The sequence below is a fragment of the Salvia splendens genome, chromosome 15, assembly GCF_004379255.2.
Source record: "Salvia splendens isolate huo1 chromosome 15, SspV2, whole genome shotgun sequence".
Classification (NCBI taxonomy): Eukaryota; Viridiplantae; Streptophyta; class Magnoliopsida; order Lamiales; family Lamiaceae; genus Salvia; species Salvia splendens.
Genome location: NC_056046.1, coordinates 4,770,987 through 4,789,173, shown reverse-complemented (window position 1 = coordinate 4,789,173; position 18,187 = coordinate 4,770,987). Strand labels below are relative to the sequence as shown.

Genomic DNA, 18,187 nt, shown 5'->3' with positions numbered 1-18,187 from the left:
TACAAAAATCTAGGCACATTTCAGTATGCTCAATGAATGATTAGTATTTTAAACAATTTTATAATGTATTTAAATTTTTTAGTGAAATTCTTGTTTATTGATTATTAATCGATTATTCACATAGATCCAAAATAGTGCAAGTAAAGTGATAAGATAATGATATGGTAGCGGTTGTCAAGTGAAAAGAGAAAAGAAGACGAAAGACTCATGAATAGTGCAAATGAAGTGATAAGATATTACTGCAAGTTATGCAGTCCAATATTATTACATTCAATCTCCTAAAAGTAAACTAAAATTCCAGATTGTGGCACATAGACAAATGATACTTGCATAAACCTTCTCAAAACCTTCTTTAAATGGGAAAAAAATTGTGTGTCTAAAAAATTGTGTAATCTTTGCCTATAAATTTGATGAATTGATGGACCTAATAATCGGACCACATATGTAAGAAAAAAAGTTGCTCATTTATTGATGAAAGGCTTAAACTGACACAGATTTTACAGTTCTTACTTCTTACACATACACAGAGGGAAGATGCCAAACTGCAAGGTCAGTCTTTGAATTTAATTCCAAATATATGTGAGGAATAGTTCAGAAAACAAGTTCTCATCATTTAAAATTGAATTTTAGGAAAATGCCAGAACTAAAATCAAATATAGTACTTACTACTAGTATTTTATTTCCTTTCAAAAAGAGTATGTTAAGTAGATATCATACTATGTTAATGTGATTAATACAGGTTATAATCATACAACGACGATACATCTAACTAGGCCTTCATCGTACCTCAGTGCGATTAATGTAGGTTTAGTCATATAACGACCCCAGGGGGCCGAACCACAACCGGGCCTCGTATAGTGGCCAGTGGGACTAGTGAAATGAAGTTCTTCTCCCAAGTGAAGCTTCTGATGAGAAATCTAGCATTGAATAGTTCCAACGACATTGTACAGAAACTGATAATCTGTTTTATGGCAGCACAAGTGATGTGAGACAGAAGATTAAATTTCAACCACCCAATAATAACTTTAAGCTAGCCCAGTTTGGATGTGTTTGCAGCAAGAATTTATTACAGCCAGCTGAAGATCATGATGCTCAACTCCATATCACAATTCAAAAATGAAAATAATAATCCCACCATCAAATCAAAAGCTCATGAGATGGAGTGGATACATGTAATGATTGAACAAATTGCTAAATACTTTATTCAGAAAAAAGTTCATGTTGCTTTCTAGATGATTGGGAAGAAAAAAACAGGTTTAGACTCAAAGGGGACTGCCAGTGCACCAATCCACTTTCTTGCATTACTGACAGAGCCCACATGCCCATATAGAGAGGTCCTCCTGCCAGAACTCAGACCCACCCCACCTCATACTGTCCACATGGAAATTTCAAGAAAATAATCACTAAAAAAAACAAAAGAATATGTCCCACTTATTCACACTAGATCTGACCCACATTCTCACCTCAAACAATTAAATAAAACAACCTGTTTTTATAAATAACCCCCATTCCTACTACAAACTAGCCTCTAAATCCAGCAGCCTTTTTTGAGAGCCAAAAGATATAGTACAAACTTATATCTCTCTGTGGAAAAAAACCCAAAAGGAATAACATCTTTTCTTGATTGTTTTTTTCTTTTTTCCACTGATACACTGGAGGTGAGAAATTGGGATCTAGGTTCATTGTTCAGTCCCTTCAATTTGGTGGTGGCATTCAACAGAGGAAACTGTCTGCCTTTATCACTGGAATCTTAAAAAGTGATCATTTTTAGACCAGTGATCTCAAGTCATCAAACAAATTATTTGCACCTTCTGTGTAAGTGCACTGTCTTCTCTTTCTTTTTCTCAGAGTTTTCATAAAGGCCAAACACTAGAAATGTTTGACAAGACTAATATCCTTTCGGTGACAGATAGATTGTAACTCCAAACTTTTTCTTGACAAGAAATATCCTAAAACTGAAGCTACTTATCTATGAAAGATCTATGATGCATGTTTTTGAAGCTTATCCCTGCATATATATAATTGTAAATGTATGATTTCTTGAACTAGGCAGCATTTTTTACGTGACTCAACTTCGCAAAAATATTGGAAACTGTACGAGCTATTGAAGAGGTACAGCAGAGGGAGTGGAGAAGAAGATGTCGTCGTCTCTACGAGATGAAAACCGAGATCTTCGGAAGCAGATGGGATGCATGAATGGGATTTTTCAAATATTCGACCGTCACCATTTCATTACCGGAAGGCGTATTAGCAGCTGCAGCAGCAAAAGGCTGCTACAAGGTAATCCTTAAGTTTCAGCTTTTAAAACTCCATAATATATATATGAATTCATTGCTACAAGAATTTGCTATTTCATCTTCTCTATGGCTGTTTATGATAGTGTTAAATTTAATTGAAGTAGTGTTAGTCTCTCTAATAGCAGGGGAAAGTGTCCTAGTTTTATGTCACTATTAGATGTAAAATAATTTAATACTCTTAAGTGAAAATGTTGCATGAAAATGTGAAGTTGTGGTAATCAACTAAGACAAGATACTACTGGATAGGAGCAGAGGCATTTGTAAGGCTAGATGAATTTAGTTAAAGAATACTAAGACTAAGACTACAAAACTGTTTAGTATCAGCAGACAGTGATCAGTTCAGTTCTAAGAATTCATGTAAATAAGAGCAATTAATTTTTATACATTCAAAGCACTTACTCACTTACAGTTTTGCTAATATTGAATGCACCTTTTGCGTTTCTGAAGGTGGGCAGCACCAAATGGGGCAGCAATATGCAACAAAATCCGTTGTGGTAAGGAAGAAATGGGTTTCGTTTCATGGTTGCCTGTACCTATTAGTATTTATAGAGATAATCAAACGACTTACATTTTTCAGGAAAAGGGTATGGAGATGCAGAAAGAGAAACCAAGAATCTCCAGTGAATCATCCCGAGCCTCCTTTTCATCCTCTTCATGCTCATCGACATTTTCCTCGCTCGATTTCAATAGAGCCATTCAGCCAGAAACACTTTCACTAAGACAAATCAGTATCCCTGAAAGCCCATATCAAACCCCACCCTCAAAAGCACGCCAGCCTTCATCGACTCAGGGCACCGGATCACAAGATCTTCGAGATGTAGTGAAGGACTCGATGCACAGAGAAGTCCGGAGTTTGTCCATCAAATCCCAGAGCAATGATGAAAGAAGAGGGACCGTGATGAAACACATCGACTCCCCCAGGCCCTTGCAGCCATTTAAAACCGAGAAGCCGAAAGCTGCAAGTCAAAGTGGAGTGCCTCGTGGTCTTGCCAAGGACGAGCGGCTTGCACTTCCTCGCTTCTCTTACGATGGAAGAGAATCGCGGGAGGTGTATAAGTCGGCCATGAAGCCCAAAGAATTGCCAAGACTGTCCTTAGACAGCAAAACCAATTCTATGAAGGCTTATGAGTCGAGATTGAACTTTCTTGGCAAGGAAATGCAAGTGGAGAATTTGAAATCCAGCCAAGTTATCCATCCTAATCAAGAACTTGGAAGCCATCAACGAACATCCAGTGTCGTAGCGAGGCTAATGGGTTTGGATGCTTTCCCGGAAGCCATTTCCACAGACGAGATCAGGACTCCAACGATGAAGTCATGCATAAAAGAGGCGTTTCTTTCACAGCCAGCAGAGGAACACAACAAGCAAATTCAGTCGAACCACTCTCCTTGTGTTTCACAAAACACTCCTGCTTCACCATCATCAAAATTGCAGAGCGCCAGTTCTGTCAGGAAACCAACCACATTTTCAAGGTTTCCTGTGGAACCAGCTCCCTGGAGGCAACAGGATTCCAGTCAATGTTCTCCGAAAATGGCTTCCAAATGCAGAAAAGTTGCCACAACTACCCTGCATCAAACTTCAGTTTATGGTGAGATTGAGAAGAGGATAACCGATCTTGAATTCAAGAAGTCGGGCAAGGACCTCAGAGCTCTTAAACAGATACTTGAAGCAATGCAGAAAACGAGAGCAAGGATGGAGGATGAAAGAGGAGTTGCTGCACAGCTCACATCGCAAAGGAGAGGGTGTTTGGAAGAAAGCTGCCCCCATCAGAATTCCAAGTTAGCAATGTGGAAGAACAACAAGACTTTCTGCCATCCTACGGTGAAGGAGCCTCGCAGTCCAAAGCAATTAGATTCTATTGTGATCGCAAAACCAGCCAAAGTGATGGAGAAAGTTAAACTTTCAGTTCCCGCTCAGTTGTCAACTGTAGAAACATCACATCTGCAGAATCTCACTCCTAAATATCACAGGGGAAGTTCAGTTCACAGCCAAAAAGCAAACAATCTCACACCAGAGAATAGAAATGTCAGGAATCAAGGTCGACATCTTCATTCTAGTGAAAAGAAGACTTCTTGGAGCTCTTCAGAACTGGATAGAGTCTCGACAACAACTCCACGCATGAAAGTTGAAAATTACACTACTCCTGGTAGGAGTTCTGGAACAGTGAGTCCAAGATTACAACAAAATGCTCTCAGGGCAGAATCAGAATCGGCGAGGGTTGGAAAGTATGGCAGCAAGAAAGTCATGGAAAAAGGCTCTCAGAACAGAAAAAACAGAGTCAAAGCAAAGGATCAGCAGTTGAGTGATGACCAAATGAGCGAGATTAGTGGCGAGACGAGATACATGAACTACCAAGGTGACACAGCTTCTGTTGTATCAGAAAGCAACAACAGCATAGTCTCACAGTCGGAAACAGAGGTGACAAGTCTGGCTCGCTCAATCAAAACAAATACCAGACAAGACAAGGTATGTGCAAAATTTATAGTATGCTGGGCGTGTATGGTAAGCTAGTTTTGGTTCACTAACAAGTGTCCTTTTTTGCCTTCAGAATCATATGTCAACAACTAGAGAACGCATGCCAGCAGTTGAAAGTGTTGTAACCATGCTGGAACAACCTAGCCCGATTTCGGTTCTTGACAATACATTCTATTGTGAAGATTCACCATCTCCAATAAAGAAAATAACAACAGTTTTTCAAGGTATAACTCCATTTCTCTCAGTATCAACCTAATTTCAGTCTTCAAACTTATAAACTTGATCAGTAATTTTTGTTTATTAGATAAAGTTTGGTACATCAATTTGGAACTTTTACCTAAATCATCAAAACAAGAGTGGCATGAACATCAAATATTACAATTACTTGAAGACTTGATTCAATGCATTTCCAACACATGTAAAAGATTTAGCATGTGTCAGACATTAATAGCTGGAGACTATTTCTCATTTACCAGTTAGGTCTTTGATAAAAGCTGTTTGAAATGAGATTAGTAATACATAGTAGTGATAGTTGGTAGTGATAAAAATTAATTCATCCAGCCATGATTATGCTCTATCTATGTATTTAATGTGAAACACTAAAATATCTAGAAGAGAATGATGAATACCATATATATCTGTATACTCCCTTGTGCCATTTCTCTGTCTTTTTTTGGCAGTACAGTGTGCCATAATTCTTTTAAAATTACAGAAACAAGTTGCATATTAAATGTTCCTAGATGAAGGTTTGTCACATTGTTTATGAAACTAAAAAATCGGCTAATATCACCAGGAAAGTGTGTGTCAGAGAACTAGCATGCATGACATAGTTTGACATATATATTTCATAACTTATATGCACAAGATTTTGGAAGCAGTATCTGACTGGTATATTATTTGTGTTTTCTTGGACTGAATAGAAGATGAAGGCCAAAGTCCTGATGAACAATGGTGTCTTCAGAATCTAAATCATTTAATGGACTGCACAAGACTGAATAATAATTTCAAGTACAATCAGAAGTTAGAAAACGTGGGATACTCGGTTCAAGAGCTTACACAGTTGAACAAGAAAATAGATGGAGCTTCTGTGAATCATAATGACAGCCTCAATCCTGATTATAGATACATTAACAAGATACTACTGACATCTGGGCTCCTCAAAGACTCAAGCATCATCTCAACGACTGAGAAGCTCTTTTCCTCGCACCACCTGATCAATCCAGACATGTTTCATGTCCTGGAACAAACAGAGGACATCAGAGAGGCAGTGAATGGAGCTGTCATTGAAAAGAATGACAAGCTGAATTTGGACAAGAGAATCCAGAGAAAGATGATTTTTGATCTGGTAGATGAAATACTAGTCCACAAAATCACTTCAAGCAGATTATATACAGTGGAAAAGAAATGGGCAAGTCCACAAGGGCTGTTGAAGGAAGTACATTTGGAGATGGACCGTCTGTGCAGGATATCAGATTGTGATCTTGAGGAGGAAGATGAGATGACCAGGCTTTTGAATGCAGATATGATGCATAATTCAGAAGATTGGGTAGATTACCGCGGTGAGGTTCCTGCTCTGGTGCTGGACATTGAACGCCAGATTTTCAAAGACCTGATAAATGAAGTGATCACAGGTGATGCTATGGATGTTAGTGACTGGCCAAAGCGGCACTACAGGAAACTCTTTGGAAAGTAGTACGTCTGCCTGCTGTTATCGTACTTGATAGGAGTATATCATAATGCTTAGATGCATGTAATTCTTCCTCTGATTCAAACTATAACATGTCTGGTCTAATGTATAAAGAAATATAACCCCTCTAGAATATAGAGTATATCTCACTTATGTTGAACTACAGTCTCTTTGTTAATGTAGTGGCACAATTTATAACAAACCAAACAACAGTTAAGTGAACGACGTTGGTGCATACGATGCTAGCACCAAGATTCAACATGGTTCACATATCACACTTAGGGCCTTGAGTTGGCATTGCTGGCTGCATTTATCTGCAGATAGTGAACTACTCATTGTGTCATACAAACTGAGTGCAGTGAGTAGTTCACGAGCTGTAATAAAACATTTCCAGCTTAGGTTATTAATACGAAGCTGAATAATTTCTGTCCCGGTTAAGGTGCATATTAAATTAAAACAACCAGGTTCGTCGGAATATCAAGTAATGGATCACATACATAGATTGAGCCAATGAAATTCAGAGAGTTTAAATATTGCAACAATGAAGTAGCTGGACAAATCCTGAAATGAAACAACACCAGATTTATGCATAAATAAATATGAATAAGCATCATGTCACCAATAGCTTCAATTGATGCACTGATGAAGATTGCTTCAAGGCATCTTCACCTTGGTCTGCTGCAATTCACACTGCTGAGTTACGTTCACAAGTACCCGTGCCTAAACAAAATCAGCAATTTTCTAAGTATCAACAGCAAAACTAGGGTTCAATCAGAATCGAAAAGGTTTTGCAACAGAACTTAGCCCCTAAAACACGGAAAACGCACTATATTTCACAACTCTGTGACTGCAGATTCAATTGGGTTCTCCAAATACGGAACATTAACCCCCAAAAAAGCGGGAAACTGTTACCAATCGATTCATGCTGTAATCGGTAAAAAATTAATTATCAGTAAAAAGAACTCCAGTAAAATATTGCCGCATCAGTAAAAATTAATTTTCAAGAGTAATAAACGCCTACGACGTCGTTTCATTCATGGCTATACAAAAAAATTAATCAGCGCCCACCGTGGGGCTCGAACCCACGACCACAAGGTTAAGAGCCTTGCGCTCTACCAACTGAGCTAGACGGGCTGCTTGTACTAATGTATCGTATTAAGTAACTAATCAATGTATTACTACTTAACTATTCAGTTTTTGTGCATTCTACCCTATTTCTGCTGTTTGCGAGAGTCTGAGATATTTTACACAATTTTTTTTAATGTTTAATTATATTTATTACTACATTTTATTAATGGAATTTATTTTTAAATAGATATATAATTAGTAATAGTATTTAATTTATTGGTCTATGAAAGAGTGCTATTTGGCATTTGGCAATGACACTTTAAAAAAGAAAAATTCACTCCAATCATGCCACTTAAGCCATAAACGCCCATTAAGATCTAAAACATTCCATAAGGCCCGTGACATGGTGGCCGAAGGCCCAATGTCTTCAAGCCCACGAGCCCGCTCTCTCACATCTGTTGATTGACGACGTCTAGCTATTTCAAAAAGTATTTGAAGATCGTGAAAAAAGCGAATCGAAGAGAAAATTTAAAGGATGGGTAGAAATCAAACTTGCACGCCATATTTTTTATTCGAGAAGTGATTATTTTTGTTTTTACGATATATAATGTAATGTAAAAGTTATACTATTATGTCTTGTATATATTAGAAGTCTCGTCTTTTTTTATTTCCGCATGTCTTTTACTATTAATGATAATAAGTCATACATTTCACTAGCTTCATTCTACTCACATTTTATTATAAGAGGGAACATCTTTTAGGTCCACGAACTTTGCTAAAATATCATTTTAGGTCATTGAACTTTGAAAATATCATTTTAGGTTCATCAACTACAAGTTAATATCATTTGAGATATTTTGAACTTTTTCGGACGAAAATGCCCTTAAGGCCTTCAAAGGGCAACTTGGACAATTCTTTCTCCACTCATCTTGACGGCAAATTTTTATATTTAAATTCAATTTGGATGGTAATTGATCTTCATTCTGAAATTCATATAAATAATACTCCAAATGACAATCCAAATTAATATAGCTATCTAATTCCAAATTAAATAAACTAAATATAATTCACAAATCCATATAAATAATACTCCAAATGACAATCCAAATTAATATAGCTATCTAATTCCAAAATAAATAAACTAAATATAATTAGCAAATCACCTATAGTAAGTTCTTAAAATGCAGTTTAGATTGAAAAAATAAAATAAATTATCAATTCACAATTCACTATCCCTAAATAATTGGTCATCTAATAATTGAAAATTTAACACATATTTTTTAAGGCAAATTTTAATTATATTTAAATTCAATTTGGATGGTAATTGAATCAAATAGTAGTAAAAAAATATTGGACTCTAGGTTTTTGACGCAAGATGAGTGGCGAAAGAATTATCCAAATTTCCCTTTGAAGGCCTTAATGATATTTTCGTCCGGAAAAAAGTTCAAACTACCTCAAATGATATTAACTTGTAGTTGACGGACCTAAAATGATATTTTCAAAGTTCACGGACCTAAAATGATACTTTGTCATAGTTCATGGACCTAAATAGATGTTCCCTCTTATTATAAAGTTAATATATAAAAATAAGATTTACAATCCTCTATCTTTTTTCAACCAATTTTCTTTAATATTATGGAGGAAGCACGCTGTTTATGACATTGGTAGAACAAATAGTAATCTACGTCACAATCACAATTAGCAGTTATAATATGACTAACTTACTGATAATGAAAATAGTTTGGGAAAAAAAGGTCTGATGATATATGTAATTTGTGTCTTAACATTTGGAAGATTTAAAATTTCTCAGTTTTTCAACTACATAAACTCTCTAAAATGCTCTCTCTAGCTCGTTGCAAACGTGGAGGTTTTGAAGGCACATTTATCTATTAAATGGAGGCAATATTATTTTAAAATTTTGTAAATTATTTCAGATAATTATAACTGATTGTAATATACAACAAAAAAAATATCGTTTTTAATTGCATAAAATGACAATTTGTTTATGGGAACTTATATGATATATACTAATACAAAAGCTGTACTGTTCATAATTAGCAAATGTCAGTACTATTTTTTAATGATGTCAATAGAAGTGTTCCTCCCTTCTCGTATTTACTATTAATTGATCACCATGATAATTTTCATAAGTTAGCATCTCTTCATCAATAAAATTGATATTAAAATTGGTGACAGTATAATCATTAGTAAATTAAATTTATACCTTATTTATGTTATACTCAAATTGCCTTGAATTTGTAGTATAACATAATTTTTTTATCTATATTAGTTTAAAATTACATCAAATTATCTTCCAAAAAATGTTTCCACGGAATATTTAAGATATTTTGTGTTAGAAGTTTCTACTGACTTTTGTTCTAGAAAGAAGTTTTAAAGCCAATAAATATACACATACAAACATTTGTTGTATATTAAAATATACTAACTCATAAAAAATGGGAGATAGATGCGTGACAGAGACGATCAATTTTTAACCAAAGGTTATGAATTGAGGCTCGACAAGAAGGAGATTAGTTACTCACTCCCACACCACTTTTCAACTTTCTCCTAAATTATTTAATAGTATAGAGATAATTTTATAAGTATATGGCATGTTAATATTGAAAGGATCAATTGTACTTTAGGATCCAAACTTTACCATCATTTGCAAAAATAGCCTAAACATTGAAAACTACAAAATGGTCCCAACTTTTATTAAAGTTACAAAATGATATGAACTTAATTAAATTTTTTTTTGCAAAATGTGGGAAATTTTCTTTAAATTTTTAAAAATGGCCTGAACTTTAAAAAATAAAATAAAAACAGTTTTGAGCAAATATGCATTTTTGCCCACACATATTTGAAAAGAATAACGAACTCTGTTTAAGATAATTCGTTCGGTTGTCTAATACTAGGGTCCAGGAGTAATATACAAATATCAGTTAGCTCAATCAAATAAAAGGAAAATAATTTTGCACGAAAATACTTTTGAAATTAATTAAGCAGCCATATAATATAACAAAGCCAAGGCATATACGTATTTATAAATAGCAAAATCATATGACGAAAGTAAAGTAACCTATAAACCCTAAATCTAATTCCCTTGAATTCATAGTTTTCTTTAAAAAAATATACTCCATTTAATTCTGAGAATTGATAAAAAAAAACACAGACACATCCCATTACTTCTAAATCAGACATCTACACCAATAATAAATACATTGTCCTTCACCTTTTCTTGGCAAAACATCAATCATCCATGTTATATATAGGAGTATCTATTATTTCTAGATTCAACTTAATTTAATTAAAACACTTAATTCGGATGTACTGACAAGAAAACCTAAAAAATTGCCCTAAATTGCATAGCAATTGCTAAAAAGACCACACATGCACATATATACAAGTAGACTAATTAATGTCCGAAATAATTAACTTACAAAGTGAAAACTTCATTTGCTGGGGGTGCTTGAGCCCACCACAGCTCCCCCAAAGCTCAGTCACTGTTACCACTTATGTTATAGTAGTAGAGAGAGAGAAAGATGTGGTCCTTGTACATGCACACACAGATTCACAAAAGATAGAACCAAACCCTAATCAACTGCATGTACCTTGAACCTAACATTTTCCTTCTTTTTTTTCTTTTCACTTTTTGTTAATGTGGACCACAACCCATCTTTCTTTATTTCTTAATTTCCATTTTTTTCTCTCCTTCACCATAACTCTTGTTCTGTTATATTCCAATGGGATCTTCAAATCTGAAGCTGTCTCATTCACAAAACCCTTAATCTTCTTCCTCTGCTGACATTTCTGCTGATTATCAGCAGCATTTAATCTGATTTCATTATATTCTTCAACATCACTTTAATGTTATTGCTAGCTAGTACATGAACAAGAAAAATCGACATTTTATTGTATGCCGGAGCAGGGACCATTCTACCTAGATTTTTATTTTTGATAACTAATTATATTAGATTATTCAATTAATTTATTTTCTAGTCTGGCAAACAAAATTTGGGGGAATTATGCATCAGTTTGTGAAGCAAGAATTAATGAAAGAAGAGAAAATAATGTCACTATGACAATAAACTTACTACTTAGTACAATCCTATATACTTATAATTTGATTTGCTACATGTAATAACACAAGCCCTTGAATTCATCTACTGTAATAAAATGAAAAATTAATGACACAACATATATATAAATTCAATACATAAGCACCTTAATTAATTACCTTGTGTCACGTTCTTCTCATCAACATGAAATCACAATCTCGATCATCGATCATCTGCCTCCGTCGTTGCTTTGTGAAGGGAGGAGATTGGCAGTAGTCATGTTGAAATGTGTGGATGGCTCATCCACATTTGGTGTGGATGAGGCTTGGTAGTTGTTGAGTTGCTTCATGTCGAATTCGGCGTTGGAGATTTGAGACTGGAAATAAGGCTGATGATACACGAGCACCTGATGGTGGTGGTGGTGGAGCGGCGCCACCGGGTTGAAATTGTGCCAGTCATCGGATTGCTGATGCGGCGGCGACGACGAATTAGGGCTTCGTGGAGGGTGGGAGAGGGTTAGGGTTGATGAATCCCATCTCACAAACGAATTGAACGGAATTGAAGATGTAGAAGAAGTGGTAGTAGTATTGATGAGTAACGAGGCCGGGTTTGGGTTTGGGTTCGGATTCGGGTTAGGGTATGAATGATGATGAGTGAGTGGTGATGTTGGCCAATGATGATCATCTCTCTCTTGTGTTTGTGATGAGATATTTTTTGATTTGTGTTGTTGTTGTTGTTGATCGAAGTTGTGGAGGAATGTGGCGGGAGGGGGGAATTGGAGGGGCGGGAGCTGGTCGATCTCGGCCTTGGCCACATTGAGCAGCCAGTCTACGACCTTGCTCGGCTGGTTGAGGCCGAGGCGGTCTTGGAGGTCGTAGAGCTGGATGGCGGTGGGGACAGACAGACGCACGCGTCTGTCCCTCAGCCCACGGACAGTGCACACCTTGCTGTGCCTGTCCTTGCCTCCCAAGGCTCGCGACACGCGGACTATCCGGGGATCCTTCATCCTCCATGACGCCCCCGGCACCGGCCTGGCCCCGGCCTTCAAACCCTCGCTGCTCTCTTGCTTAGCTGTATCTCTTGAAGTCATCTCATCATTCATGTATGTGTATATTTATTTTAAGGTAAGAATGAATCTTGATAATCTACCTGCACATATATATATATATATATATATATATACACACACGAATTAATTCTTTTTTCAAGAAATATGATTAAAAGAAAACAAGAGCCCTCTTCCAAATCTTCAAGATTTTTTCTATAACAAAGTTAGGGGAAACATAAATTGAATCAAGAACATCAATTGAATTCTTCAGATTTCCAATATATACATATGAAATCAAGAAATCACTTACTCCAGCTTGTCTGAAATGATTGTGTGACAGAAAACTGCTGCAGTAATCAAGAGGAATAATTGTGACTGAGAAATTCAATTTCCCTAGCTAGCAATAGCATATAAAGATATACAAAAATGTGATGTTTGGAGAAGAAGGGAAGATATTTGGGCATTGGATTGACAATATATGCTTAAAGAAAAAGCAAAGAATGGTGGAGGTGGCGTCACATGTGCACCGGCATCAGAATGTGTTAGTCAAATTCTCATCAAAGCCTTCTCAAATCTTGAAATTAATTGTGGTAAATTAAGCTTAGCTAAGTAGCTGTCAAGGTTTTTGGACTAATATCCAAGTTTCAACTAAGACAACTTCCTTCTCAAAATCTAGCTAAGAAGACGGTGCATTTCCAATCAATGGGACCATTTCTTCTCTAGAAAAAAAAAGTGGGCTTTAATGCTTTATCGACAACTACAAAAAGCATTATATATAGTGAATTTCCCATCACATGGTTTTGACAGATGCATGCCTACATTAATTTGTTCTAATCTCTTTGCAATATTTGTTTTCTTAATCACTAATCTCTATCAGAGTAACACATTGCAAATTATGCCAAGAATTAGTAAGGTGTGACAGCAATATATATATATATATATATATATATACAAATTATGAAATGATACAAGTAGATAAAATGGAGTACCTCAAATTGGATTTTTGGAATTTTTAGAATGAGAGTAACGTCACTCTGATGTTGGCTTGGGTGTGAGGGACCAGCTGATTTCCAATTGATTTTTTCTTCAAGATTTATAAAGAAGATGAACAGTTCTATATATATTTTCTTGATGTATAACTTCAAAGAATTGTAGGCTGTATATATAGAGAGAGAGATGAATTTTATTGAATTGCATGATTTTAATGGAGGCTCTCAGAGCATAACAGATCATTAAAATGTAGGAATATAACAGAATACAAGAGTTGAAGTTGAACTTTTCTTTCTCTGAAGGGACTGGCATTTAAAATGTGATTCTTTTCTTCAGTCATTAAATGCTTATCTTTTTGGTTCTAAAAAAATTGTAGGCTGCCCTACCAAGAATCTAAGGCATACATAGAGGTTTCACACTGTGATTCGTACTCATCGCTTATCGACAAATTGCGTGTGTTCGGAAGAAGAAATTATGTAGTATATGAAATATTAAAAAGAGAACATCAAAGGATGATCATGAGCTGAGAAATGGTGGCTGCAAGAAATTAGGGTTGAGATTGATCATGGTATATTTTCTATCTTTATAGTATTTATTAATTTATTACTACTATCCATCTCAAAGGAGTAAATATGAGCAATGTGTGACAAGGGATATGAATAGGTTTTTTGGATTTTAGTGGAAAACTGCATTTATAGATAACTGAATACAATATTATTTGCTGCTGTGCATCTGCACACACACTTTCATTAAGGCTATTTACTCTGTTGTTGGAGGACTAAATGTGTGTGCATAAAACTAGCATCTACTTTCCTAGCTAAAATTAATTGTACTCACCAAAAAATAATTGACTGTACTGTCAATTTGATGCCAGAAACCTCAATTATTTCGAATGGAAAGTGGTAGAACATAAGAGAGAGCTCGTGAGTAGTGATCACTAATGTCTTTTGAATTTTGATCACTTCTTTAGCTTCACAGAAAATATATAGAAGAGGAAAATCAGTGTACTATTTTGACTTCAAGATAAGTTATTGGGCTATTTAAATTCTTGATCATGTGATGAAGTTCAATGTTTATGTTAAAGCCAAATTAGTCCAAGATTCATCCCTTTTTTTCTCTTTTCAAATTAACATAACTATGTGTATATGTTATACCCACCCCTATATATATAATTTAAAGTGAAAATCATACATTAGGCTCTTTAAGGTTTAACTACATTTCAAAATTTCTCTTTTCAAATCAATATAACTACACATGCAATGAAGGGATAGATAAGCAAACAAACATTTATTGAAACAATTAATTTCACACAATCATGTCACACACCAACTTCTGCCTTTTCATTCATGGTAATCAAGCCATAACTATCGAAACAAACGGTCAATTTTTTTCGTATTTGAGTACTTTCCCTCCAACCAATACTTAGGGTTAGATCGAGTCACAATAGTTACGAGATAAGGCCATCCCCAACGTTGTCTCTTATCCGTCTCTTAACCGTTTCATCTCTTCACTATTCATGGGTCTCACTGTACTTTTCACCTCATCTTTTAACTAAGAGACAACACATGCATCCCTTCATCTCTTAACCATCTCTTAACCATCTCATCCATTAACTATTCATTCAATTTCATTTTTTTTTATTTTCAACAAATTCAATTAATAAAAACACACTTCATTAAATAAACTAAAATTACAACTTAAAATTCTAAAAAAATAAAAAACCACATTAATAAAATCCTAAAACAAATAAAAAATACATAATTTAAAATGTTCTGCTCACTCTCTCTAAATTCAAAATCTCAAAACTCAAAGAAGCAGAATAAGATATCATCAGTTGTTACGTCTTATTCCGTGGAATCAAAGCTCGAGGCAACAAAAATTCACAGCGATAGACTTGGGGAGGTGAAGGATTTTATTTCGAATTTGGGAGAGAGCTCCGACGAACTTTTAGTCTGTGGATTCCAACAATACTTGAAAATTCAGGATGTTTGATTTTTTTATTCGACGCATTTGCTCAAATGGATCCATGAATGGATTAAATTTGGGAGAAGAATCATGTTTTGAGATGAAGAATGTAGAGTGTTTGAGTGAGAATAGAGAGTGTTTTTATGGTGGATTAATTTGTGGGAATGATTTGATATTTATAGAAGTGATTGTGGGCTTAAAAAAATAAAAATAAATAAAAAATTTGCAAAAAATGGCTATAAGCGGATAGTATATTTTTGGGGATTTTTTTTTTTAATTTTCAAAATTTTCCTGAATTGTTAAAAAAATATTTTTTTCGGATAAAAACGACGCCCACTCGTTGGCCGGCGAGTGGGCGTCACGGACGAACCGGAGCTCGCCACGTCGCCAACGCGCGTGGCGAGCTGTCTCGCGAGGCTTCCCTCCGCGGCGAGACAAGGGACAGGCTGGGGACGAGACGGAGCCCGCAACGCTGTCTCGATGCGGTCTCGTCTCTCCGAGACGAGATAGAGCCCGCAACGAGACGCTTTGCGGGTGCCCTAAATAGGAAATAATTAGTTATTATTTTATAAAATAAAAAAATCATTATAAATTTCTTGTTTATCCAAAAATTAAAATATGTAAAATTAGGGCAGTGATAAGGATCTATGAAAGAAAAGGAGCAGTTAGATTTAGAAGAGGTACCCATTTTGCATTATTGCCAAATAAATGGTCCCCTGATCCCAGACAAGGGGTTGCTCAGAGTGGTCAGTGTTACATCCCTTTTACCATCACTATTCCATTTAATCAAAAATAGTTAAGATTCAAATTTACATAGTAATATAAGTGTCACACAAAAAAATACTTATATCTATATGATATACTATATGCAAAAAATTAAAAATCGTCAACATGATAATGGAACACATGAGTCATGTAAGTATAGCAAGAAAGTAAATGGTTTTCTATAGCCAGCAAATGACATATGTGACACACGTAATGAATTTAGATAACAAAAATAAACCATATAAAACCTTATCAAAATTTTCAAGAAAATATTGATTTAAATACAAATGAATCTTGTTTTAATGCTAACTTTAAAATAAATAAGCAAAAATATGTACAATTCAGGAAATTAGTAAAAATACACATGTTTATGATAGTAGTACAATATATCATACGTATTATACTATTTCTTTAAATTAAGTATGTACTATTAGAGAATCTATACTATATAGTGGGAAAAAACAAATTTTGTAAACAAAATTTGCTGGTATATAGATTTGTTGGTTTCACATTGGGTTTACACAAGAACTTTTGCTAATATGGAGTACTTTGCCACTTTAACATGATTTTGGAAAAAGTATTAGAAATTAAAATTACAGAGAAATGCACTATAGTGTTGAATGATATTTGCAATCAATTAGAAAAAGAAGTTAGATATAGAAATGATTTGTCAAGGAACGCAAAAGGGACCACTCTTAGAGCACATTAAGGATCGAAGATTATTTTATTTGAGTGTGTGACAATTCATATAGTTCCAAAACTTGAGCTTAAAGTTTGGTCACACATTATGTACTCTAAACACTAAAGTCACACCATGTGGAAAATCATGTTCAAGTCAAGGACTACGTAAAAACACTCACCACATGATCAAAAGCACTTTAAAAAATTAACTTTTTTACTAAAGTACTTTCTCCTAATGTGAACCATATAGTTAACCTTTTTTTTATTGATTAGTTAGTGCATATTGTTGAACAATGCTAAATCTCACACTAGCTATGTTTTGGACTTCCCAATAATTGAAAGAGGAATTCTAGTATCACCAGTCCTAGGAAGGCTTAGATTCTTGACCTTACTCTCTATGGCCTTTTTGTTGTGCAGAGACAAATATTGGAGAAATACAAGAGGGACTTCTACTTTAATGCTACTTTATTGAGGTTAATTGTGGTGTGGGCTTTATTAATTAATGGTGTTCAGATATCTTTATAAAAATGATATATATAATTCATGGTTTTGCAGTCTTGCAGGTGCACTTCCCTTTCCCCTCTGCCACCTTTTGCATTATTGCATAGAAGCATTTAATCCTTCTTAATTACTTGCTTTTTCTCACCTTCAATTCTGCTTAATATCTGCTAGGGTTCATACACACACATGATTACATAATAACAACTGATCAACTCAATAAGTCCTAATTTGAACCCAAATTCTCATCATGAACACGAACCCAAACCTAACTCAAACACAACACAATATAATATGGGTTGACATTATACGTTAAAAACCTGATTTGCACGATTAAAACCTGATTTCGTACCGTGTAAAAAATTATGGTACTTGACACACATTTATATATGTATAGACATAGGGTGTATGTGTATATAAATGCATGTCTTTGTTCAGTGGGCATGAGATGATATGATAACAAAACCTGCATCAACAGAAGCAGCAGTACAGTAAAGATAAGACAATTCTTCTTCACTGCTTCCATATTTAGACATTGGTCAAATTCACTTCCTCTTGTGGAACCCTAAATTCACTCGCATGTCATTTCATTTCTATTTTTTGTTTCTTCCTTTCCCTTGTTTCCACATTCCTGCTTTTGTACTCATCAGCCCACCT

The 18,187-nt window shown here is 35.0% G+C and overlaps 2 protein-coding genes and 1 non-coding gene across 5 annotated transcripts; 1 reads left to right on the top strand and 2 right to left on the bottom strand.

Moving 5' to 3' along the window:
• Positions 1-733: 733 nt before the first annotated feature.
• Positions 734-6,617, top strand: LOC121768362 (protein LONGIFOLIA 1-like). Of its 2 annotated transcripts, none has more exons than XM_042164836.1 (6): positions 734-1,815; positions 2,054-2,280; positions 2,745-2,791; positions 2,875-4,761; positions 4,844-4,994; positions 5,691-6,617. In XM_042164836.1, the coding sequence occupies exons 2-6, from the start codon at positions 2,139-2,141 to the stop codon at positions 6,461-6,463; spliced, it is 3,000 nt and encodes a 999-aa protein (XP_042020770.1). In that variant the 5' UTR covers positions 734-1,815; positions 2,054-2,138; the 3' UTR covers positions 6,464-6,617. The 2 variants fall into 2 exon arrangements, with proteins under 2 accessions (XP_042020770.1, XP_042020771.1); XM_042164837.1 differs by having other exon boundaries at positions 2,050-2,280.
• Positions 6,618-7,518: 901 nt separating this feature from the next.
• On the bottom strand, positions 7,519-7,591 carry TRNAK-CUU. The gene has a single exon. It is a non-coding gene; the product is annotated as a tRNA-Lys (tRNA).
• Positions 7,592-11,574: 3,983 nt separating this feature from the next.
• Positions 11,575-14,562, bottom strand: LOC121767339 (transcription factor TCP17-like). 2 transcript variants are annotated; one of them, XM_042163586.1, is made up of 2 exons: positions 13,621-14,562; positions 11,575-12,732 (listed from the first exon to the last, which is right to left on the bottom strand). In XM_042163586.1, exon 2 carries the CDS (start codon positions 12,683-12,685, stop codon positions 11,813-11,815), a length of 873 nt encoding a protein of 290 aa, XP_042019520.1. In that variant the 5' UTR covers positions 12,686-12,732; positions 13,621-14,562; the 3' UTR covers positions 11,575-11,812. The 2 variants fall into 2 exon arrangements, with proteins under 2 accessions (XP_042019520.1, XP_042019519.1); XM_042163585.1 differs by lacking the exon at positions 13,621-14,562 and adding an exon at positions 12,942-13,559.
• Positions 14,563-18,187: the final 3,625 nt, after the last annotated feature.